This window comes from Hyla sarda, chromosome 11, assembly GCF_029499605.1.
Source record: "Hyla sarda isolate aHylSar1 chromosome 11, aHylSar1.hap1, whole genome shotgun sequence".
Classification (NCBI taxonomy): Eukaryota; Metazoa; Chordata; class Amphibia; order Anura; family Hylidae; genus Hyla; species Hyla sarda.
Genome location: NC_079199.1, coordinates 102,084,148 through 102,110,681, shown reverse-complemented (window position 1 = coordinate 102,110,681; position 26,534 = coordinate 102,084,148). Strand labels below are relative to the sequence as shown.

Sequence of the window (26,534 nt, the reverse complement as noted above, 5' to 3'; positions counted from 1 at the left end):
TCCCTTTAAGGCCTCCACTAGGCCCGACTGGTTCACATGTCTCATGGCCTCACAGTTGCGCTCTAGCTCTCTGTTGAGCGTTCTGTCCATGTGACTCGGCCTTCATTGTGATCGCAGTAGTGCGGCCTCTGTATGGTGTGGGACCACCACTGATCTAAGGCAGTACATGACCTAAATAGTAAATATATCTAGAATAAAAGAGAGGCAGAGCTTCCCATAGGACGGTATTGTTACAGGTATTGGGAGCATACACTCAAAGGAACACTGCTCACCTGGTGGTGTTGTGAGAGAGCCGCAACAACTATATGCGCATGGGTCACTCAAGACCAAGGTGCTGCTTCCCTGGCATCGGTATGGAGGAACTCCGACCGATAGATATCAGGATGAATGAATAAGGGGGGAAAAAAACGGTGCTGGTAGCGCAAACCACTGCAGGAGCTGTTTCAGGTAGGTATACTTCTTTATTAAGCCGTGCAACAACGCGTTTCGAGGCCACAATGCCTCTTCATCAGGAAAAATGGCTTTCCTTGTTCATTCATCATGACCTAAATAGGGCTGGGGGATTATTAGAATGCCAATGATTCGCTGGACGATTCTGGATTTGGCCGGACTTGTGACCCTTATACAAGTCAATACCCCCAGGGCAGGAGACAGTGGATGAATGTCTTGGTGGGGATAACTAGCTCCTTGGAGATGTCACCCTACACCGCTTAACACCTTCAGTGCCGGGTGCATTTGTGCCTGTAAAGCACAGGACAGAAAACAATGCAAGTGACCAGAGGCCGATGCCTGTCCATCCTTTATAGGAGCCTCAGGGAGATGTACAATGCAGGGAGGGGGTTGGGTGACCACCTCTGGGTCAATACAGCTTGGTCATTAAAGGGGTACTCCGCTGCCCTGCTTTGGAAGCTCCTCTCCCCAGTGTCCGGAAGATTATTGTTCCGAACGCTTTGTGCGGGCTTCCGTGTTCAGGACCGCCCCTCGTGACGTCACGCCCCCGCCCCCCCTCAACGAAAGTCTATGGGAAGGGGGCGCGACGGCCGTCGCGCCCCCTTCCCATAGACTTTCGTTGAGGGGGGCGGGCGTGATGTCACGAGGGGGCGGTCCTGAACACGGCAGCCTGTTCGGAACAATACGCAGCGTATACGCAATACACAGAAGCCTGTTCGGTACAACACGCAGCGTTTGGAACAATAAACTTCCGGACGCTGGGGAGCAGAGCTTCCGAAGCAGGGCAGCGGAGTACCCCTATAAACTTTTTTTTTTTTTTTTTTTTTTTTTATCTGGTGCCAGAAAGTTAAATAGATTTGTAAATGACTTCTATTTAAAAATATGAATCCTTCGAGCTGCTGTATGCTCCACAGGAAGTTCTTATCTTTTTGAATTGACCTTTCCAGTCTGACCACAGTGCTCTCTGCTGACACCTCTGTCCATGTTAGGAACTGTCCAGAGCAGGAGCAAATCCCCATAGCAAACCTCTCCTGCTCTGGACAGTTCCTGACATGGACAGAGGTGTCAGCAGAGAGCACTGTGGTCAGACAGAAAGGAAAATCAAAAAGAAAAGAACTTCCTGTGAAGCATACAGCAGCTGATAAGTACTGGAAGGATTAAAGGCACCAGTTGATTTAAAAAAAAAAAATAAATTTAAAATAAAAAAAGTAAATAGTGTCTCCAGTGGAGTACCCCTTTTAAGCAAGCAGAACTGTGTGTAAACTCAGTACATGGGCAGGCTGTGTGTCCTCATCCACCAGGTCAGAAGTTTAAATCTGTCGGGGGTCCGAGTGCTGAGACCACCAACAATTTTGGTAAAACAAAAGGGCAGAATTAGCCAAGCAATGTGCCCCATTGCTTCTGGTTGGGTTTCCTCAGAAAGCTGATCGAGTAGTGTGTAGAAGTTCAGTAAAAGTTCCCCCCCCCCCCCCCCCACAAAAAAATAAAAATAAAAAAATAAAAAGCAGTGGTCTCAAACTGCGGCCCTCCAGATGTTGCAAAACTTCAACTCCCTGCATGCCCGGATAGCCAACGGCTGTCCAGGCATGCTGGAAGTGGGATTTTTTTCAGAAGGGAAGCCTTGATTTACCTTTTTTTATGATCAGTGTGGATCCCCTGGAGGAAGCGGACAGGTGTTTGGCTGTCCAGGCATGCTGGGAGTGGAAGTTTTGCAAAATCTGGAGGGCCATAGTTTGAGACCGCTGGTTTACAGGAAATGAGGGACTGTGCCGAGGGATCACCTGTATGGATAAGGGAAGTGGTTGGTGCGGAATAATGGCAGCTGGGTACATGACAACACCTGTCTGCCTCCTCCAGAGGATCCACATTGAGCACAAAAGGTAAATCAAGGCTTCCCTTTTACTAAACTTCAACTCCCAGCATGCTGGGAGTTGAAGTTTTGCAACATCTGGGGGCCCACAGTTTGAGACCACTTTACACTTCTTTACATTGCGGTTGCCTGGTACCCTGAGCGGGTGACACCGATACGATCTCCTGGGTTAGTCATGTGACTATATATTGGCGATCTCTCTTGTCCTGTGTCAATGGAGGAATCTCTTCTCTTTGTGCAGCTCACTTGTGCACCTCGGAAGGCCGCGAGCACTGCATAGCCATCATGGCGGCGGGTGCCAGACGGAATCTCCACTTGCGGATTTCCGTCTAAATTACATAGTGTGAACAGACCCTTAAATTCCACTGAGATTCCAGTGCAGCAGAATCCCATTTCTGGCAATGGGATTCCTGTGCACAGTGCACACCACTGAATTTCACAGACAGACAGACGTTCCGCCGCTGAAATTCCACTGCGCATAGAATAATTTAGCTCGTTCTTTCAGTGGAATCTGCCTGGAATACGCTGCCGTCTAGTCTATCGGGACGTGCTGATGGAGGTGGTGCTGGCCCTGGTCAGAATCTCCAGGCGGAATTTCACCCACCTGCTGCGGCGGAATCTGCAGAAAAATTGCTGCCAATGGAGATGTGGGGAGGTGTATGGGGCAGATGTTATTAACACCTAAATGTTCGTGACGCCAGGGCGTAGTTTTACCGGTAACCACTCGAACGGTAGCACCGCTAGTCCTAGTTAGTAATTTACAAATCAGTTTAAAGGGGTTATTCAGGAAAAAACATATATATATATATATATATATATATATATATATATATATATATATATATATATCTATATATATATATATATATATATATATATCAATCAACTGGCTCCAGAAAGTTAAACAGATTTGTAAATTACTTCTATTAAAAAAAATCTTAATCCTTTCAGTACTTATGAGCTTCTGAAGTTTAGCTTGTTATTTTCTAAGTAATCTCTGATGACACGTGTCTCGGGAAACGCCCAGTTTAGAAGAGGTTTGCTATGGGAATTTGCTTCTAAACTGGGCTTTTCCCGAGACAGGTGTCATCAGAGATTACTTAGACAGAAAAGAACAACCTTAACTTCAGAAGCTCATAAGTACTGAAAGGATTAAGATTTTTTAATAGAAGTAATTTACAAATCTGTTTAACTTTCTGGAGCCAGTTGATATATAAAATAAAAGTTTTTTTTCCTGGAATACCCCTTTAAGTATCTGGCACGAGTTGATTTAAAAAATAAAAAACATTTTTTTTTCCATCGGAGTACCCCTTTAAATCTGCCTGAAATTGTTATGAATGGATTCTTTTTTTTAGCGCACACTATAGAGCAAGCGTTGGCTCCTTTGCCTAACACTGTTTCCCATCCAAAGTGCCTCCAGCTGTTGCGAAACTACAACTCTCAGCATGCCCGGACAGCCTTCGGCTGTCCGGGCATGCTGGGAGTTGTAGTTTCGACACAGCTGGAGGCACCCTGGCCTATTACGATCCTATATAGATGTGATACCTTGACTATTTCTGCCGGTTCCCTCTGCGCCGCTGTTGCCTGGTACCTGGAGTGCGTGAGACGGTGACACATTTACAATCATGTGACCATAACTAGAGCCTCCTACCCGTCTGGGCTCGGCTCTATCTATACGTCACCACTTTTTTTTTTTTCTCCTTTCTCTCCCCGCGGCGATGGCATCTACCTGCGTGACTCACATGGGGGGGAGGGGACACTCAGGTGTACGGTTTCACTTCCTGCGTTGGATTTATTTTTTTTTCTCATCTGGTTGGCAGGTGAAGAGTTAAAGGTGGATTCCTACCTGTATGCATCGCCCTTTTACAGGTTCACGTGAAACCTACAGAGTGCAGACAGGTGGGGACCCACCAGGAACACCAACCTACGGACGAGATCCTCGTCTACAGAAGACACTGTGCAATGACCTACCTCTCCTTTCTTGCCTCTACTCCTTAATATATTATTAAAGGGGTGCTCCACTGGAAAATATGTTCTTTTAAATCAACTGGTGCCAGAAAGTTAAACAGATTTGTAAATTACTTCTATTAAAAAAAATCTTAATCCTTCCAGTACTTATCAGCTGCTGTATAAAACAGAGGAATTTATTTTTTTTTTTTAAATTTCCATTCTGCCTGACCACAGTGCTCTCTGCTGACACCTCTGTCCGTGTCAGGAACTTTCCAGAGTAGGAGAAAATCCCCATAGCAAACCTCTCCTGCTCTGGACAGTTCCTTTTATTTAGTTATATTACTCTATAACATGGTAACCAAACGCGTTCAACCAGCCCAACCAGGGGAAGCCCACAGTTTCCACATAATTTTTTTTCCTTATAAACGGGGTTAAAAAAAGATAAAACAATAGGGAAAAACACCACATAATCAACCAAAAGAGGCGGGAGGGCGGGGAGCTGTCTCCACTGGACTAAACGGTCAGTAAAAGGATCTGGGAGAGGAGCAACCACCCCTTATAACAGAGAGGAGGGGCGACCACCCCTTATAACAGAGAGGAGGGGCGGCCACCCCTTATAACAGAGAGAGGAGGGGGCGACCACCCCTTATAACAGAGAGAGGAGGGGGCGACCACCCCTTATAACAGAGAGGAGGGGGCGGCCACCCCTTATAACAGAGAGAGGAGGGGGCGACCACCCCTTATAACAGAGAGAGGAGGGGGCGACCACCCCTTATAACAGAGAGAGGAGGGGGCGACCACCCCTTATAACAGAGAGAGGAGGGGGCGACCACCCCTTATAACAGAGAGAGGAGGGGGTGACCACCCCTTATAACAGAGAGAGGAGGGGGCGACCACCCCTTAAACAGAGAGAGGAGGGGGCGACCACCCCTTATAACAGAGAGAGGAGGGGGCGACCACCCTCTCCACCCCATGTGACACCTATACTCCTAACTGGCTCCCCTCGCCACCCAGAACAGAGAATAAAAGGGGGGGGGGCTGCCTTAACCCTTTCCTATCCCCATCCCCGCTGTCCGTGGCACCTATCCCTATTCGGCCCGGTGCCACCCACAACATCCTTAAAAAGGAATGGCACAAATCTTGAGAAGTTCCCCTTTAGGATGCTTGTGGGTTTCCTGTGAGGAAACATGTTGTTTTTGTGTCCACTGTAGGGGGGTTAACCCTGTAGAAGCGGAATTCTTTCTCGTGGTTTATAATAAGGGAACGTCACCGATTCCCATTCGCCCTGCGTGTGGCATTGTCGGGAACGTGTGCCTGTCTTGTCTCCCGTGTTGGGCATCACCGCCATTCTCTCCGTTCCGTCTACAAGATGCGCCTCCTCTTCGCCATCATGGCGGCCTCTATATGCCTCGTCTGCTCCGAGCTCCACGGCCAGAGCTGCCTGGACAACTTTACAAAGGGTATGCCCAACTTCGTGCTGGAACTGAACGACTCGGTGAGCAGCGGCGCCACCTTCCTCGAGTCACCCAGCCTGGACCGGGTCAGGGACTGCCTGTCCGCCTGCTGTCGGGTACCGGCGTGTAATTTGGCGCTGGTAGAGCGAGATCATGGGCAGGATGACATCATAAAGTCTTGTTTCCTCCTCAACTGCGTCTACAAGCAGGAGTTTGTGTGCGAGTTTGTCAGGAAGGAGGGATTCGTCAACTACGTCACCTTGGACGTCAGCCAAAAATACCTGCACCGCTGGGAAGAGAAGGAAGGTGAGTGCTATGTAGTCAGCCATTGCCCATCATAGCCCATGGAGTGCAGCGGTGGACATAGAAGATTGGGGGCCCCATAGCAAATATCTTAAGGGTTGTCCAGGATTAGATAAACACTACTGCTTCTTTTGCTATAACAGCGCCACCCCTGTCTACAGGTTTTGTCTGGTATTGCAGTTCGGCTCGATTGAAGTGAATGCGACTGAGCTCCAGTACTAAGCACAACCTGTGGACCGGAGTGATGCTGTTTTTCCCATTTTTAATTTTTTTTTAAAAGCAGTATGTTTCTAATTCTAATTAACCCCTTTTAATATGGTGTCTAATTTTGTTCCCAGGACAGAGGGGTTGGGTATTCTCCATGACCCATTGGTCAATATCGTCCTCCATTAATTTGCTTACAAAGCAGTTCCCTCGAGGGGGGGGGGGGGGATCTGCACAATTTCTTAATTCTAGAAAAAGGAATGGGAACAACCAGGATGGGACCCCCATTCCCCAAGGGTCACATGGTCTCTGCAGGGTCCGTCACTATATAGTACGTACAGAACAAGGTTATGGATCGGTAATATGGTGTCCACCTGTACTGTGCATCATGGAGTATCGTTACGTCACAACTCCGCCCCTGTGTGATGTCACGCCCCGCCCCCTCAATGCAAGTCTATGGGAGGGGGCGTGACGTAGTCACGCCCCCCTCCCATAGACTTGCATTGAGGGGGCGGGGTGTGACGTCACGATACTCCGTCCCCGTGGTCGGGAGGCAGAAGACTTGGAGCCTCCAGTGCTTCCGGCAGTACTTACAGGTGGGTGCTGCATGCTAGATTGCGGGGGTCCCCAGCGGCGGGACCCCCACAATCAGACATCTTATCCCCCTATCCTTTGGATAGGGGATAAGATGTCTTGGGGCCGGAGTACCCCTTCAAAGAAGATTATAAAGTGCAGCATAAGCTATTAGAGAATACTGTTGAGGTTCTTGTGCATGTCTTGTGCTTACCTGTTTTAGCCAATGTGGCAGAATATCAGCTTGGAAAGGAGAAACGGTGGGAATCTAGTATGGGAATGGATGTAGCCAAATTACCTTCTTGTAGGGTTTGGGGAGAGGGTTGGGGGATTAATGAACTGCTGAAAGAGAATCTGACACCCTGTTAACCCGCACTAAACCCAATATACTGGGTTATAGCGCGGGTGAACAGCGTTACAAAGTGGGGTCACTCGTTTAAATCTGTTTAGTATATGCAGAGTTCTAGCACTGTAATCTTCAGCTGCTTTGCGCTCCAGTACGCATTAGAGACAGGGAGCCGGCTCACCCAGCTCCCCTGGCTCCTCCATATTCTGAATCTGCTCTGCCTCCGATAATTTTTATGCTAATAAAGGTCTCAGGTGAGCGCACAGAGTACTCACCCGCAGCATTCATTTGCTTATTTAAAAAAAAAAAAAAGGGTGCCGGTCTGACGGAGAATATGGAGGAAGCAGAGGAGCTGGGTGAGCCGTCTCTCTGCCTCCAATACATGCTGGAGTGCAATGCAGCTGAATATTACCGTGCCAGAACTCTGCATGTACTGAACGGATTTAAAGGGGTACTCCGGTGGAAACCTTCTTTTTTTTTTTTTAATCAACTGGTGCCAGAAAGTTAAACAGATTTGTAAATTACTTCTATTAAAAAAAAAATCTTAATCCTTCCAGTACTTATTAGCTGCTGAATACTACAGAGGAAATTCTTTTCTTTTTGGAACACAGAGCTCTCTGCTGACATCTCTGTCCATTTTAGGAACTGTCCAGAGCAGAATATGTTTGCTATGGGGATTTTCTCCTACTCTGGACAGTTCTTAAAATGGACAGAGATGTCAGCAGAGAGCACTGTGCTCGTGATGTCAGCAGAGAGCTCTGTGTTCCAAAAAGAAAATAATTTCCTCTGTAGTATTCAGCAGCTAATAAGCACTGGAAGGATTAAGATTTTTTAATAGAAGTAATTTGAAAATCTGTTTAACTTTCCGGCACCAGTTGATTTAAAAATAAAAAAAAAAGTTTTCACCGGAGTACCCCTTTAAGTAAGTGACCCCCCCTCTTTGTAAAGCTGTTCACACGGAGGAATACTCCAGTACTAACTCTCCATACAGAGGCCTTGGTCTGGCAATTCCGGCCTACGTACAGGTCGATCTCTCCTTCTGTCTTTAGTCGCGGATAACAAGGATCTGGAACAGGTCCTGTTGCGTTTGTCGTCAGCACAACCGGTCGTCTTTAATGTATTCCAGTTGTCCCTGCTCCACCTTGACTTTGCTGGTTACGTAGCAGATTAGATAAGACAGATGCTGGGGTGGCCATGACAGTAAATGGGCCACACACAGTCATCCGGAATAATATTTATGAGTAGACTCGTTCTGCTAGTCCTGCCCGCGCTGACCCTTGCCCTAGATGCGGTAGATGACGACTATGTACAAGGGCCATCAGCGGCATCTTTTATACATTCTGTTTTTATGGTACTTTTTCTGATTTTTTTTAAAGGGCTTCTCCACTGGAAAACATGTTTTTTGTGCCAGAAAGTTAAACAGATTTGTAAATTATTCTATTAAAAAATCTTTATCCTTCCAGTACTTATGAGCTACTGAAGTTGAGTTGTTCTTCTCTAAGTGCTCTCTGATGACACTTGTCTCGGGAACAGTCCAGAGAAGAAGCAAATCCCCATAGCAAACCTCTTCTATTCTGTGCAGTTCCTGAGACAGACAGAGATGTCAGCAGAGAGCACTGTTGTCAGACAGAAAAGAACAGGCCGAATTTAATCAACATATGACTACATTCAATCTGTTTGTGGACTTTTTCTTTACAGGGTTTAAAGGGGTACTCCGGTGGATTTTTTTTTAATTATTATTATTTTTATCAACAGGCTCCAGAAAGTTAAACAGATTTGTAAATTACTTCTATTAAAAAATCTAAATCCTTCCAGTACTTATCAGCTGCTGTATGTTCCAGAGGAAGTTGTGTAGTTCTTTCCAGTCTGACCACAGTGCTCTCTGCTGACACCTGCCCAGAGCAGGAGAGGTTTGCTATGGGGATTTGCTCCTGCTCTGTACAGTTCCTAAAATCGACAGAGGTGTCAGCAGAGGGCACTGTGGTTACAGAAAAAAAAATCTTCCTGTGGAGCATACAGCAGCTAAGTCCTGGAAGGATTTATTTTTTGAAATAGAAGTAATCTACAAACCTATTTTCAACTTACTGGAGCCAAAAAAAAATAAAAAAATTTAATAAATAAATGTTTGCGTACCCCTTTAAGACAAAAAAAAGCCACAGATGGCCGCGTGCTGGCATCAAGCCCATTCACATTCTGCAGACTAGATTCAAGTTATTTCCTGACTGTATACTTTGCCTAGTATACCCCACTTTTAAAGGGGTACTCCGGTGGGAAAAAAAATCTTTTAATCAATTAGTGCCAGAAAGTTAACAGATTTGTAAATTACTTCTATTAAAAAAATCTTAATCCTTCCAGTACTTATTAGCTGCTGAATACTACAGAGGAAATTCTTTTCTTTTTGGAACACAGTGCTCTCTGCTGACATCTCTGTCCATTTTAGGAACTGTGCAGAGCCGCATATGTTTGCTATGGTGATTTTCTCCTACTCTGGACAGTTCTTAAAATGGACAGAGATGTCAGCAGAGAGCACTGTGGTCATGATGTCAGCAGAGAGCTCTGTGTTCCAAAAAGAAAATAATTTCCTCTGCAGTATTCAGCAGCTAATAAGTACTGGAAGGATTAAGATTTTTTAATAGAAGTGATTTACAAATCTGTTTAACTTTCTGGCACCAGTTGATTAACTGTTATTGGCAACAGTGCTCTCTGCTGACATCTCTGTCTGTCCCGGGAACAGCACAGAGTAGAAGAGGTTTGCTATGGGTATTTGCTTTTACGCTGGACAGTTACTGACACAGGTGTCATCAGAGAGCACTTAGACAGAAAATAATGACTCAACTTCAGCAGCTCATAAGTACTGGAAGGATAAAGATTTTTGAATAGAAGTAATTTACAAATCTGTTTAACTTTCTGGAGCCTGTTGAGATAGAGATATATATATCTCTATATACGGCTGTCCGGGCATGCTGTAAGTTGTAGTTTTGCAACAGCTGGAGGCTCGCTGGTTGGGAAACACTGACCTATACTATACTATATATTACTATACAGTCCAACATGCTGGGAGTTGTAGTTTTGCAACAGCTGGAGGCACCCCTGGTTGGGAAAATAATGTTGGAAATTGATAGGGCAGAAAACTTGCCCAGTTACCCATAGCAACCAATCAGATCGCTTCTTTCATTTTTCAAAAGCCTTTTCAGAAATGAAAGAAGCGATCTGATTGGTTGCTATGGGCAACTTTTCCTCTAGACAGGATTTGATAAATCTCCCCCATTATGTTTAGCGGCCATTTTCTTGGAGACCATTTTCCAATGCAATGTCTGATTTTCCACATGACCTTTTTGTATAGCTTCCACGTTATGTATGACTTTGTCTGTGTCGCCCATCTTTTCTCCAGGAGAAGATGACCCTCCCGTCGCCCGTGTAAGTCGCGATGTGAAAACTCAGCCCAACCAGGAGGTGACCCTGAGCGGATTGGAAAGCTGGGATAAAGAGGGGATCACAAACTATGAATGGTCCCTGATCTCCGGGGATCCTGAGGTGATCCATGAGGTAAATATCACTAACAATATGGAAGAATAGAACGACCACATGTAAACCAATGTTTCCCTCAACCATTCCCATCATGCCTGATGTTGTATTCTTGCAACAGCTGGAGAACCACAGGTTGGGAAACACTGGTGTAAACCAATGCAGACGGATCATAGTAGTAAGGAGATAAGGAGGAGGTTTGTTACAGTGTGTCACCCCAGTAGTAAGGAGATTACATGAGGAGGAGGTTTGTTACAGTGTGTCACCCCAGTAGTAAGAAGATTACATGAGGAGGAGGTTTGTTACAGTGTGTCACCCAGTAGTAAGGAGATTACATGAGGAGGAGGTTTGTTACAATGTGTCACCCCAGTAGTAAGGAGATTACATGAGGAGGAGGTTTGTTACTGTGTGTCACCCCAGTAGTAAGGAGATTACATGAGGAGGAGGTTTGTTACAGTGTGTCACCCAGTAGTAAGGAGATTACATGAGGAGGAGGTTTGTTACAATGTGTCACCCCAGTAGTAAGGAGATTACATGAGGAGGAGGTTTGTTACTGTGTGTCACCCCAGTAGTAAGGAGATAACATGAGGAGGAGGTTTGTTACTGTGTGTCACCCCAGTAGTAAGGTAGATTACATGAGGAGGAGGTTTGTTACAATGTGTCACCCCAGTAGTAAGGAGATTACATGAGGAGGAGGTTTGTTACAGTGTGTCACCCCAGTAGTAAGGTGATTACATGAGGAGGAGGTTTGTTACAGTGTGTCACCCCAGTAGTAAGGAGATTACATGAGGAGGAGGATTGTTACAGTGTGTCACCCCAGTAGTAAGGAGATTACATGAGGAGGAGGTTTGTTACAGTGTGTCACCCCAGTAGTAAGGAGATTACATGAGGAGGAGGTTTGTTACAGTGTGTCACCCCAGTATTAAGGTGATTACATGAGGAGGGGGTTTGTTACAGTGTGTCACCCCAGTAGTAAGGAGATTACACGAGAAGGAGGTTTGTTACAGTGTGTCACCCAGTAGTAAGGAGATTACATGAGGAGGAGGTTTGTTACAATGTGTCACCCCAGTAGTAAGGAGATTACATGAGGAGGAGGTTTGTTACTGTGTGTCACCCCAGTAGTAAGGAGATAACATGAGGAGGAGGTTTGTTACTGTGTGTCACCCCAGTAGTAAGGAGATTACATGAGGAGGAGGTTTGTTACAGTGTGTCACCCCAGTAGTAAGGTGATTACATGAGGAGGTTTGTTACAGTGTGTCACCCCAGTAGTAAGGAGATTACATGAGGAGGTTTGTTACTGTGTGTCACCCCAGTAGGAAGGAGATTACATGAGGAGGGGGTTTGTTACAGTGTGTCACCCCAGTATTAAGGTGATTACATGAGGAGGGGGTTTGTTACGGTGTGTCACCCCAGTAGTAAGGTAGATTACATGAGGAGGGGGTTTGTTACAGTGTGTCACCCCAGTAGTAAGGTAGAGCGTGTCAAAGGGCGGAACAGTGGGTGGAGTCAAGGGGGGTGGTAAAATTAGCTTTTGCCTATGGTGTCAGAAATCCTTGCCCCGGCCCTGCTCCTGGTGGTCTCTTACACTGTTGGCCATAACCCAGAGTTCAGTTTAGCTGCAGTACATGACGGTCTCGGCGGTGAGAATACGGAGACCAATAGGGAAAGAGGAAGACGATAAAGGGAAACTGAGCGGCGCTGGTTGTCTGCAGACAACAAAGCAGAAGATACAACAGACCACAACCTCTTGCACAAACACACTTGGTCCTCAATGTGTCTCCTAGAGTTATTTCTATATTTTTAATGTTTTATGTCCGGGCATGCTGGGAGTTGTAGTTTTGCAGCAGCTGGAGGTCCACAGTTTGGAGACCGCTGTCACAGAGCAGTGGTTTTCCATCATACACTATGAATGTCAGGGCTGCTGGGAGTTGTAGTTTTGCAGCAGCTGGAGGTCCACAGTTTGGAGACCGCTGTCACAGAGCAGTGGTTTTCCATCATACACTATGGATGTCAGGGCTGCTGGGAGTTGTAGTTTTGCAGCAGCTGGAGGTCCACAGTTTGGAGACCGCTGTCACAGAGCAGTGGTTTTCCATCATACACTATGAATGTCAGGGCTGCTGGGAGTTGTAGTTTTGCAGCAGCTGGAGGTCCACAGTTTGGAGACCGCTGTCACAGAGCAGTGGTTTTCCATCATACACTATGGATGTCAGGGCTGCTGGGGGTTGTAGTTGTGTGGAGACCTGTCTGCCATAGAGTATATTTCACCTGACATTACAATCTTGTTCACGGAAAATGAAATTGTTGTTTTGCAGCCAGATGCCGAGCAGCCAGCGCTCCTCAAAGTGTCTAATCTCCTGAGCGGACAGTACGTCTTCGAGCTGATAGTCACTGACACGGCCAGTCACCAGAGCTCGGCCACCGTCACCATCACAGTGCTGACCCAGGAGGAGACGCAGGGTGAGTGCGCCCTCTGCTGGCCAAACAAATGCATAGAAACGGGAGGTTTATCAAAGTTGCCCATAGCAACCAATGAGATCGCTTGATTCATTTTTCAGAGGCCTTTTCAAGAATGACAGCAGCGATCTGATTGGTTGCTACGGGCAACTCGGCAACTTTTCCTCTGGATGAGTTTTGATAAATCTCCTAATCCCCCCCCCGTGGGTGTGTATTTATTTATCTATCTATCTCATATCTATCTCATATCTATCCATCTATCTATCTCATATCTATCCATCTATCTATCTCATATCTATCCATCTATCTATCTCATATCTATCCATCTATCTATCTCATATCTATCTCATATCTATCTATTTATCTATCTATCTCATATCTCTCTATCTATCTCATATCTATCCATCTATCTATCTCATATCTATCCATCTATCTATCTATCTCATATCTATCTATCTCATATCTATCTATTTATCTATCTATCTCATATCTCTCTATCTATCTCATATCTATCCATCTATCTATCTCATATCTATCTATCTCATATCTATCTATTTATCTATCTATCTCATATCTCTCTATCTATCTCATATCTATCCATCTATCTATCTCATATCTATCCATCTATCTATCTCATATCTATCCATCTATCTATCTCATATCTATCCATCTATCTATCTCATATCTATCCATCTATCTATCTCATATCTATCTATCTCATATCTATCTATCTCATATCTATCTATCTCATATCTATCTATCTCATATCTATCTATCTCATATCTATCTATCTCATATCTATCTATCTCATATCTATCTATCTCATATCTATCTATCTCATATCTATCTATCTCATATCTATCTATCTCATATCTATCTATCTCATATCTATCTATCTCATATCTATCTATTTATCTATCTATCTATCTCATATCTATCTATTTATCTATCTCTCATATCTCTCTCATATCTATCTTTCTATCTCTCTCATATCTATCTCTCTCATATCTATCTATCTCATATCTATCTATCTCATATCTCTCATATCTATCTATCTCATATCTCTCATATCTATCTATCTCATATCTCTCATATCTATCTATCTCATATCTATCTATCTATCTCATATCTATCTATCTATCTCATATCTCTCTATCTCATATCTATCTCATATCTATCTATCTCATATCTATCTCATATCTATCTATCTCATATCTATCTATCTCATATCTCTCATATCTATCTATCTCATATCTCTCATATCTATCTATCTCATATCTATCTATCTCATATCTATCTATCTCATATCTATCTATCTCATATCTATCTATCTCATATCTATCTATCTCATATCTATCTATCTCATATCTATCTATCTCATATCTATCTATCTCATATCTATCTATCTCATATCTATCTATCTCATATCTATCTATCTCATATCTCTCATATCTATCTATCTCATATCTCTCATATCTATCTATCTCATATCTATCTATCTCATATCTATCTATCTCATATCTATCTATCTCATATCTATCTCATATCTATCTATCTCATATCTATCTATCTCATATCTATCTATCTCATATCTATCTATCTCATATCTATCTATCTCATATCTATCTATCTCATATCTATCTATCTCATATCTATCTATCTCATATCTATCTATCTCTCTCTCTCATATGTATCTCTTGATCCTGTGAAATATCACACATAGTACAGTAGATAGATTTCAGGCCAGTTGCTCTGCAGGGATGTCGCGCTTGCTCTTCGCTCTGTTTGCACACTCGCTCCTGAGCTCACACCCTGTGACGTTTGCTCCATCACTTGTACACGGTCATTACTGTAGATGAGTCAGGTAATATGAGTCACACAGGTAACTCTAATACACAGGTGACTCTAATACACAGGTGACGCTAATACACAGGTGACTCTAATACACAGGTGACTCTAATACACAGGTGACGCTAATACACAGGTGACGCTAATACACAGGTGACGCTAATACACAGGTGACGCTAATACACAGGTGACGCTAATACACAGGTGACGCTAATACACAGGTGACTCTAATACACAGGTAACCGACTGCAGAGACTGTTGTTTGTTTTCTAGAAGCCTTTTTTTTTCTTTTCATTTTAACTTGATTCGCATTCCCAACGTGTTCCGCCAATCTCTACCGCCTCCCCACAAGAAGAGAAACCAATACATCTCTGAACCTTCTCTGTTTGGACACATCTCTGAACCTTCTCTGTTTGGACACATCTCTGAACCTTCTCTGTTTGGACACATCTCTGAACCTTCTCTGTTTGGACACATCTCTGAACCTTCTCTGTTTGGACACATCTCTGAACCTTCTCTGTTTTGGCTACATCTCTGAACCTTCTCTGTTTGGACACATCTCTGAACCTTCTCTGTTTTGGCTACATCTCTGAACCTTCTCTGTTTTGGCTACATCTCTGAACCTTCTCTGTTTGGACACATCTCTGAACCTTCTCTGTTTTGGCTACATCTCTGAACCTTCTCTGTTTGGACACATCTCTGAACCTTCTCTGTTTGGACACATCTCTGAACCTTCTCTGTTTTGGCTACATCTCTGAACCTTCTCTGTTTGGACACATCTCTAAACCTTCTCTGTTTTGGCTACATCTCTGAACCTTCTCTGTTTTGGCTACATCTCTGAACCTTCTCTGTTTTGGCTACATCTCTGAACCTTCTCTGTTTGGACACATCTCTGAACCTTCTCTGTTTGGACACATCTCTGAACCTTCTCTGTTTTGGCTACATCTCTGAACCTTCTCTGTTTGGACACATCTCTGAACCTTCTCTGTTTGGACACATCTCTGAACCTTCTCTGTTTTGGCTACATCTCTGAACCTTCTCTGTTTGGACACATCTCTGAACCTTCTCTGTTTTGGCTACATCTCTGAACCTTCTCTGTTTTGGCTACATCTCTGAACCTTCTCTGTTTTGGCTACATCTCTGAACCTTCTCTGTTTTGGACACATCTCTGAGCCTTCTCTGTTTTGGACACATCTCTGAACCTTCTCTGTTTGGCTACATCTCTGAACCTTCTCTGTTTGGCTACATCTCTGAACCTTCTCTGTTTGGCTACATCTCTGAACCTTCTCTGTTTGGACACATCTCTGAACCTTCTCTGTTTGGCTACATCTCTGAACCTTCTCTGTTTGGACACATCTCTGAACCTTCTCTGTTTGGACACATCTCTGAACCTTCTCTGTTTTGGACACATCTCTGAACCTTCTCTGTTTGGACACATCTCTGAACCTTCTCTGTTTGGACACATCTCTGAACCTTCTCTGTTTTGGACACATCTCTGAACCTTCTCTGTTTTGGACACATCTCTGAACCTTCTCTGTTTGGACACATCTCTGAACCTTCTCTGTTTGGACACATCTCTGAACCTTCTCTGTTTGGACACATCTCTGAACCTTCTCTGTTTTGGACACATCTCTGAACCTTCTCTGTTTTGGACACATCTCTGAACCTTCTCTGTTTTGGACACATCTCTGAACCTTCTCTGTTTTGGACACATCTCTGAACCTTCTCTGTTTTGGACACATCTCTGAACCTTCTCTGTTTTGGACACATCTCTGAACCTTCTCTGTTTTGGACACATCTCTGAACCTTCTCTGTTTTGGACACATCTCTGAACCTTCCCTGTTTTGGCTACATCTCTGAACCTTCTCTGTTTTGGCTACATCTCTGAACCTTCTCTGTTTTGGCTACATCTCTGAACCTTCTCTGTCTTGGCTACATCTCTGAACCTTCTCTGTTTTGGCTACATCTCTGAACCTTCTCTGTTTTGACTACATCTCTGAACCTTCTCTGTTTTGGCTACATCTCTGAACCTTCTCTGTTTTGGCTACATCTCTGAACCTTCTCTGTTTTGACTACATCTCTGAACCTTTTCTGTCTTGGCTACATCTCTGAACCTTTTCTGTCTTGGCTACATCTCTGAACCTTCTCTGTTTTGACTACATCTCTGAACCTTCTCTGTCTTGGCTACATCTCTGAACCTTCTCTGTTTTGGCTACATCTTTGAACCTTCTCTGTTTTGCAGAGAACTGTCATGCCCCCAAGAAGGTTGGTCGGTGCCGCGGGTCCTTCCAGCGCTGGTATTTTAACCCTGAAGTCAACGAATGTGAAGAGTTTGTATTCGGAGGCTGCAACCCCAACAGGAACAACTATGTCCGAAAAGAGGATTGTAGACAAACCTGTGTGAATTCTGCTGAACATGCAGGTAAGTGTCCATGAGGGATAAATAGAGACCAGAATATACACGGAGCCTGCACAGTAACCTGCCCCAGTCAGGTCAGTTGTCACCCACGTCCATTGGGCTTCTTGTTAGTAAAACAGCTCAGGCAAGATGGCTGCCCCCATAATAATATACAAAAAATAATAATTTAAAACCTTTACAATAAGAAAAAAGAAACAGATTAGAAAAAAACATGTTTCAGTATCTGATAGTAGTCAGTAGTATAAATATATATAAAAAAAACTAGATGCATTCACCTTAAAGGGGCACTCCAGTGGGATTTTGTTTTCCAATTTAGCTGGTGCCAAAAGGTTAAACAGATTAGTAAATTACTTCTATTAAAAAATCTTAATCCTTCAAGTACTCATCAGCTGCTGTATGCTCCAGAGGAAGTTGTGTAGTTCTTTCCGGTCTGACCACAGTGCTCTCTGCTGACTCCTCTGTCCATGTCATGAACTGTCCACATCGCCATAGCAAACCTTTTCTGCTCCGGACAGTTCCTGATATGGACAGAGGTGGCAGCACAGAGCACTGTGGTCAGACTGGAACGATCTACACAACTTCCTCTGGATCATACAGCAGCTGATAAGTACTGGAAGGATTAAGATTTTTATATAGAAGTAATTTACAAATCTGTATAATTTTCTGGCACCAGTTGATTTGAAAAAAAAAAAAATTCCATCGGAGTACCCCTTTAAATATATATAGATTGTGTGGATACATTTTTTATATGTATATGGAGATATATATGATTATACTTAAAATTTATATTTAGTTTTTTTCTGCTTTCTATGAGAAACTTCACTGACTGCACCAATTCAGCAATCTCTTTTGGTATTTTTATTACCAAAAGTACTATTTGTTGTTTTGAAGTGCAGTCTATTAAAGGGGTACTCCGCTGTCCCAGCGTTCAGGACATGTTTCGAACGCTTGGAGCGGGCGGCAGGGTCGTGACCTCACAGCCATGCTCCTCGTGATGTCACGCCACACCCCCCTCAATGTAAGTATAAGGAAGTGGGCGTGACGGCCGCCACCCCTCCCATAGACTTTCATTGGCATGATGTGACGTCATGAGGGGCGTGGCCGTGACGTCATGAGGGGCGTGGCCGTGATGTCATGACCCATCTGCCCGCACCCAGTGTTCTAAACGGACGTGGAGTGCTGCACAGAGACTGCGGGGGTCCCAGCTGTGGGACCCTCGCGATCAGAGATATTATCCCCTATCCTTTGGATAGGGGATAAGATGTCTAGGGGCGGAGTACCCCTTTTTTTGTCCATATTTCACCCCACAAAGAATTGTATTTTGGCTTCACAGTACATTTTACGGTACAATGAAGGATATCATTACAAAATCATTACAAAGTACAATTGGGCCCACAAAAAACAAGCAGAACACATCATTACCAAAGGTTTCCCTCTCCATCCATCTTGTTGTAGACTGATAGACAACATATACAACTTTATTTATTTATTTTCCTCACCTGTAACTTAACAAGGGTTTTTGGACCATCTTGGTTTTTGGACCCCCTTTAAGTCTTACACCTGTTTTTTATTAAGTTTTATTACAAGTGTTTTTGGACCATTCTGTTTTTTTTTTTTTTTTCACCTGTAACTTAACTCAAAGGGGTACTCCGGTGAAAAACTTTTAAAAATTTTTTTATTTAAATCAACTGGTGCCAGAAAGTTAAACAGATTTGTAAATTACTTTTATTAAAAAATCTTAATCCTTCCTGTACTTATTAGCTGCTGAATACTAAAGCGGAAATTCTTTTCTTTTTGGAACACAGAGCTCTCTGCTGACATCACGAGCACAGTGCTCTCTGCTGACATCTCTGTCCATTTTAAGAACTGTCCAGAGCAGCATATGTTTGCGATGGGGATTTCCTTTTACCCTGGACCGTTCCTAAGATGGACAGAGATGTCAGCAGAGAGCACTGTGCTCGTGATGTCAGCAGAGAGCTCTGTGTTTCAAACGGAAAAGAATTTCCACTGTAGTATTCAGCAGCTAATAAGTACAGGAAGGATTAAGATTTTTTTAATAGAAGTAATTTACAAATCTGTTTAACTTTCTGGCACCAGTTGATTTAATAAAAAAAAAAATAAAAAAATAAAAAAATAAAAAAAAACACACCGGAGTACCCCTTTAATTGTTTTTGGACCATCTTTGTTTTTTTTGTTTTGTTATTTCTTCCTTTCAAGCGTCCCCCCCCCCCCCCCCCTTAAATCTTACACCTGTTTTTTATTCCGTTTTATTACAAGTGTTTTTGGACCATTCTGGTGTTTGTTTGTTTTTTTCATCTCTGACTTATACTTTACTTTACTTTTTTGTTTTGCAGATGGTCACGGTAAAGGGAGAAGACTGCAGCCAGGTAAATACACCATGTCCTTGTTGACTTAAAATGTGTGAGCAGGCTGGGAGTTGTAGTTTTTGAACAGCTGGAGGGACACTGGTTGGGAAACACTGCTGTAGTAAGTTTTATATCTCCCCCCTCCAGAACTGGATTCACAGCTTACATTGGTTAGTACTGCTCTATAATGTCTTCCATGCTGCTGCAGCTTCTAAGGGTTTACTACATTCTGGTAGGGGTGACTACAGGATCTCGTACAATGTATAGCTGTTATGCATATTTTATGTAAGTTATGTGTTTTTACTTCTTTGCTGAACATATATATTCATCCATACCCTCTGTCCCACAGTTTGTGATGGTAAATGCCTTCGCTCACAGTTCCGCTGCACTGACGGCTGCTGTATTGATGCCGCCTTAGAATGTGACGACACTCCAGATTGCATGGACAATTCCGATGAGGCTTCCTGCGAAAATTGTGAGTATACTTCTCCTTCTCTCCAGGCTCCTTCCTCCACTGGAAGCTGTAAATATAGTCCCAAGTTGGACTCCTTCTACTTCTGACAGCGGTAAATATGGTTCCACAATTGATCTCCTTCCCTCCCTGGCAGCCATAAGTATAGTTTTCAGTTCCCCTGCCGATGTAGCTAATTAATAATTGTAACACAGAGTCTGGAGCAGTGAGAAGAAATGGCCTGTGCTTACTCACGGATCAGTCCACTGCAGCAGTCTTCTATGTTATCTGTGCAATACATTTTAAAATGGAGTCTGGAAGTTCGGTTTCATGATAGGAGCTACAGACAACATCCGTAAAATTATAGTGACAGCTGAGGGCTTTCAAAAAAAGATTTTTTTTCCCACGAGCACAAGTGTCCTCAAGGCAGGGCTGAGAGGCTCAAGTGTCACTGCATCGCTGCTCTCCTCGCTCCCCCACTCCCCCCTCTCCTGCTCAATTGACTATCAGGGCTTGGTGTGATCTGTAGACAGCAATGGAGGCCAAACCCTGGATGTCACTCAAGCAGGAGAGGGAGGGGTGGGGGAGCGAGGAGTGCAGAGATGCTGCGACACTTAAAGGGGTACTCCGGTGGAATATTTTTTTTTTTTTCAAATCAACTGGTGCCAGAAAGTAAAACAGATTTATAAATTACTTCTATTAAAAAAAAATATATATATATATATATATATATATATATATAAAATATCCTAATCCTTCCAGTACTTATCAGCTGCTGTATACTACAGAGGAAGTTCTTTTCTTTCTTTAATTTTTTTTCTTTCTGTCTGACCACAATGCTCTCTGCTGACACCTCTGTCCATGTCAGGGACTGCCCAGAGCAGGAGAGGTTTGCTATGGGGATTTGCTCCTACTCTGGACAGTTCCTGACATGGACAGAGGTGTCAGCAGAGAGCACTGTGTTCAGACAGAAAAGAAATTCAAAAAGAAAAGAACTTCCTCTGTAGTATACAGCAGCTTATAAGTACTGGAAGTTTTTTTTTTAAATAAAAGTAATTTATAAATCTTCGTGACCCTTGCACCAGGATAAAAAGAAACAAGGGGAGAAATTTCAAATTTGCAAATTTTTTTTTACCCCTCTTTTTTTTAAAACTTTTTACTTGCAAAATAAATTGTATTGTCGTGTAATGTGTAAAGAATTTGACCATACATTTTATTTTAATTTTTTGGGTTGTGTGATGAACTAACACCCATATGTTTTAACATTAAACCACAATGCCTTTTTTGGCCCAAAAAATAAATAAATAAAAATGATGCGTTGACAAAAATAGTGCAAACGCTTGATAAGTGTCCAGAAAGTCTGAAAAGAAAATTGTTCAAAATGCGCCAGTTTGTTGGCTCAATAAATTACCTTGTTGGTTTTTAAAGCATCAGATGATCATGAGCTGCAAAAGGTGTATGTATTTATTTATTTATTTATTTATTTATGATTATTATTATTTTTTAACCACCACATTTTTGTTGTGTCCTTTGGGATATACTTTGGGGGACCCCAATGGGTGCCTAATCGTATAGCTATGGCATATGCTACTGTGGTGTCTCGGGGTGTGAAGGGAAAGTGTATGGGGCAGATGTTGCAGCCCAGGGGCAAGGTGTTATTAAAACCCCTAAATGTTCGTGACGCCAGGGCGTGATTTTCCCGGTAACCACCCGAACGGTAGCACCCCTAAGTTAGGCAGGGCAATAATAGTCCAAAACCAGGTTAGGGTTAACGGTAGCTTTACTGAGGTAGACAGATGGAAATAGTATTTACAGCTAGGCCAGGATCCCAGAGAGGTGACCAGTAACACAGAAGGACCTCGCAGCTTGCTGGGACTTGTAGTGACTTTGACAGACTTTAGTTCAGCCACGCTGACTATAATAGACTTGACTATAGACTTGACTTGGCTGTAGGTAGTGACAGTAGACATAGACTTGACTTACTGACATGTGGCTGGAGGGGGCTTGAGGCCTCCAGATGTGCTGGACACTGGCTCTGAGATGTCTTTACTGCGCCTCAGGATCTAAGAGAGAGATTGTAATGGCCGCCGCTCTTATAAAGGAGGGGCTGAGCCAGAAGCCCATAGGTCAATCTGCAGGTCACCTGGTTAGCTGGTGCTCTCTGGGTAACATAACACATCATGAGAACACATTATCATGTGACTAACTCAAAGGTCCTTAAAGGTCCCTTATACATAACACTGTACATAATATATATTACTATGGGGGAGACACTGCAGGAGGGCCCCTAGGACACAGAGGGACCATGACAACCTGACAGGACTATATCCCGTACTGGGACATCACACTACTATACTATACTACTTTGTAACTACTGTGTTCTTCACCGGTGTGAATGCGCTCGCCACCCCCGGCCTTATCTTCGGGATTGTGTTTGCACAGTATAGAGCCTTATGTTTACTAGGCAGGTAATATTCTTTCTATAGTGTCACTGACCCTTCAGACCTTTTTCCATTCTAGATGATAAAGAATTTAAGAAGTTGCAGGACCTGGACGTTGCCAACAATAAAGGTATGAGATAGAGATGTATACAGTTTATAGAGAGTCCGGACCTCTCCCCCCTAAAGTCAGTGTTTCCCCAACCAGGGTGCCTCCAGCTGTGGCCAAATTACAACTCCCATCATGCCCGGACAGCCTTTGGCTGTCCGGGCATGATGGGAGTTGTAATTTGGCTACAGCTGGAGGCACCCTGGTTGGGGAAACACTGCCCTAAGTGGTTTCCTTACAGAACGTGCATATTCTTACTACTTTTCATCTCTTTCAGCTCGATGTGTGGAGTTGCCGGATACCGGTCCATGCCGGGCCAGCTTCTCCCGCTGGTACTACGATCCTGTGGAGAAGACATGCATGGGCTTCACCTACGGGGGCTGTATGGGCAACAGAAATAATTTTGTCCATCAAACGGACTGTGAAGAGTTCTGTAGAGGAATTACTGGTAAGTGTCTCTAGCGGGGATATATATTTATATATAATCAGTGCTTCCCAACCAGGGTGCCTCCAGCTGTTGCATAACTACAACTCCCAGCATGCCCGGACAGCCGTTGGCTGGCGCCCTGGTTATGAAGCACTGGCTTAGACCATAAGGTTTCCCTTCCCAACAAAACTAGAGGTTGCAAAATAGTTTCTTACTGTCTAACCACGATCCCGCACTTTTACACACGTTCTAAAGAAATCTTTTTTTTTTTTTTTTTTTCTTGACAGATCGTGATATTTTTAGAGCCAATGTGGACGATCCAAGTGCACAAGAGGGGGGGTTCAGGTTAGTGAATTATCCTCAGTACAATACAGTATATTAAAGAATGTTTATTTTTTGTATATGTGTGTGTATGTGTAGATAGAGAAATAGATATTAGATGGATGGATATGAGAGAGATGGATGGATAGGATAGGATAGGAGACGGATAGGATGGGAGACGGATAGGATGGGAGACGGATAGGATGGGAGACGGATAGGATGGGGGACGGATAGGATGGGGGACGGGATAGGATGGGGGACGGGATAGGATGGGGGACGGGATAGGATGGGGGACGGGATAGGATGGGGGACGGGATAGGATGGGGGACGGGATAGGATGGGGGACGGGATAGGATGGGGGACGGGATAGGATGGGGGACGGGATAGGATGGGGGACGGGATAGGATGGGGGACGGGATAGGATGGGGGACGGGATAGGATGGGGGACGGGATAGGATGGGGGACGGGATAGGATGGGGGACGGGATAGGATGGGGGACGGGATAGGATAGGGGGACGGGATAGGATAGGGGGACGGGATAGGATAGGGGGACGGGATAGGATAGGGGGACGGGATAGGATAGGGGGACGGGATAGGATAGGGGGACGGGATAGGATGGGATAGGGGGACGGGATAGGATGGGATGGGGGGACGGGATAGGATGGGATGGGGGGACGGGATAGGATGGGATGGGGGGACGGGATAGGATGGGATGGGGGGACGGGATAGGATGGGATGGGGGGACGGGATAGGATGGGATGGGGGGACGGGATAGGATGGGATGGGGGGACGGGATAGGATGGGATGGGGGGACGGGATAGGATGGGATGGGGGGACGGGATAGGATGGGATGGGGGGACGGGATAGGATGGGATGGGGGGACGGGATAGGATGGGATGGGGGGACGGGATAGGATGGGATGGGGGGACGGGATAGGATGGGATGGGGGGACGGGATAGGATAGGATGGGGGGACGGGATAGGATAGGATGGGGGGATAGGATAGGATGGGGGGACGGGATAGGATAGGATGGGGGGACGGGATAGGATAGGATGGGGGACGGGATAGGATAGGATGGGATGGGGGACGGATAGGATAGGGGACGGATGGAGGGATAGGAGAGCTATGAAAATATAGCATACTAGACACTGTAAAAAAATCATTAAAATTAAACCAATTCAAAATGGCAATATTTTGTTAATCCACTTACTAGAAAACTAAAGAAACCACCAGTTTTTCTCAAAAAAATAAATAAAAAAAAAAACACCAAGAGAATAAAATTAAAATTATTACCTTATTGTTGAGGTACAAAAAAGTGCAGCTTTTTATTTTATTCATTCCACCCAACCCCTTCCCCCCCCCAAAAAAAAATAGTATTAATAAAACGATATAATAACATGAATAACATGTACAAATTAAAGAAAAGAATTTCAAAAAATAAATAAAAATCTATTCATCCCTGAAAGAACAAGCAGCTATATGTAAATCTCCTTGTACCGTTCCTCCCCCAGGCTCAGCTGAAGTGGCCATTGCGGTGTTTCTTGGCATCTGTATCCTGGTGGTCGTGGCCGTGATTGGATATTGTTATTTAAAGAAGAAGAAAAACAGTCGTAAGCAACAAACGAATGTGAACAATACTATGGTGCCGGCAACGGAGGACACGGAACACCTAGTATATAACCGGACCACCAAACCTGTCTGATCCAGCTTGGGCCAACCCGTGGGAGAAGGAATTTGCCATCGGACTGTATATTCACCATCACTCCATGCTGAGGTCTAGTGCACTGAACTCACAAAGCCCCATAAACGGGGCAAAAAGACTGCGAGCCTTATTACTTCCCATTGCCAAATGGTGGGAGCCAAGAAACCAGCCGGCAGAATAGGCAGAATTTTATTTTTTTCCCTTGGTGGGGGGGGGGGGGGGGGGGGGGGGGGTCGGGGGGGGGTCTACCTACCATTATATGATGGCTTTATGCACCTGTCCACTGTTTTCTAAAATTGGGCTCCTGGCCCCTGATACATGTGGCAGTAAATGGGTGCCCGATGTGATGTCCCATGATGAAACAAAATCATGTGGCCCCTGTAATGGGGACCCACCTGAGTGTTTGCCCTATAAATCTGCAGAAATACCCATATGATGTGCTGGCTTAGTTCCTAAAGGTGCCCTGCTTGCTTCCTACGCTAAAAAGCTGTATAAAATTGAAGTGGAGATGCTACCAATAGAATTCAAGATGTCCATGCCCTCTTCCCACCCTGCCAGGCTTGGGTGACGCCCCTGAGGATCTGGAGTATTATCACAAGCCAGTCCTCAGAGGAGTCACTCAAGCCTGGGTGGGCAGTATTAGTGTACAGACCTCCTTCTATCCGCAGAGTCTCCACCTCCTTGATGCCCATCAGCTCATAACATGGCATATAACCACTTTGGGAACTATGGCGTCATGTGGTTCAGGTACTGGTGCTTGTTCTGAGGGCAAAACTATCATTCGAATACCCCCGCTGCCTATCAACCGCCTGCCATCACTTTGTTTTGATGTTTTTTTTTTTTTATTTAATTTTTTTCCTTCCATTTTAATATATAATGTAGATATAGTATTGTGATGAAATGTTTTTCTTCTGTGACATCTCTGTAGATTGAAGAACCTAAGTTTTCCTCTTTTATTTGAGTAAATCTTTTTTTGTATATATTGAATGTTTTTGCTCAAGAATATGGAAAATCAGTTTATCAGATTGTTTTTCTTTAATAGGAAAATTGTAGCTTTGGAAATACTCATGTTTTTATGATGCTACCCTAGTGGTTCCTGGTTGCCAAGAATAACATGGGTATTGGAAATGGGGCCTGGTCATGTAGGGGATGCCCATCATGACGGATCAGGAATGGGACCTGGTCATGTAGGGGATGCCCATCATAACGGATCAGGAAGGGGACCTGGTCATGTAGGGGATGCCCATCATAACGGATCAAGAATGGGACCGTGTCATGTAAGGGATACCCATCATAACGTATCAGGGATGGGACCGTGTCATGT

The 26,534-nt window shown here is 44.2% G+C and overlaps 1 protein-coding gene across 1 annotated transcript; it reads left to right on the top strand.

Moving 5' to 3' along the window:
• The first annotated feature begins 5,491 nt into the window (after positions 1-5,491).
• Positions 5,492-25,410, top strand: SPINT1 (serine peptidase inhibitor, Kunitz type 1). The gene is made up of 9 exons (XM_056547088.1): positions 5,492-6,030; positions 10,542-10,696; positions 12,988-13,132; positions 17,220-17,399; positions 19,751-19,783; positions 20,112-20,237; positions 22,734-22,784; positions 23,038-23,208; positions 25,020-25,410. The coding sequence occupies exons 1-9, from the start codon at positions 5,640-5,642 to the stop codon at positions 25,208-25,210; spliced, it is 1,443 nt and encodes a 480-aa protein (XP_056403063.1). The 5' UTR covers positions 5,492-5,639; the 3' UTR covers positions 25,211-25,410.
• The last annotated feature ends 1,124 nt before the right edge of the window (positions 25,411-26,534 follow it).

Bases quoted from the DNA above. Each gene is read 5' to 3' on its own strand.
- SPINT1 (XM_056547088.1), top strand. From the start codon at position 5,640: ATGCGCCTCCTCTTCGCCATCATGGCGGCCTCTATATGCCTCGTCTGC. The intron at 13,133-17,219 runs GTGAGTGCGCCC...TCTGTTTTGCAG, and splicing joins GACCCAGGAGGAGACGCAGG to AGAACTGTCATGCCCCCAAG. The intron at 17,400-19,750 runs GTAAGTGTCCAT...TTTGTTTTGCAG, and splicing joins GAATTCTGCTGAACATGCAG to ATGGTCACGGTAAAGGGAGA.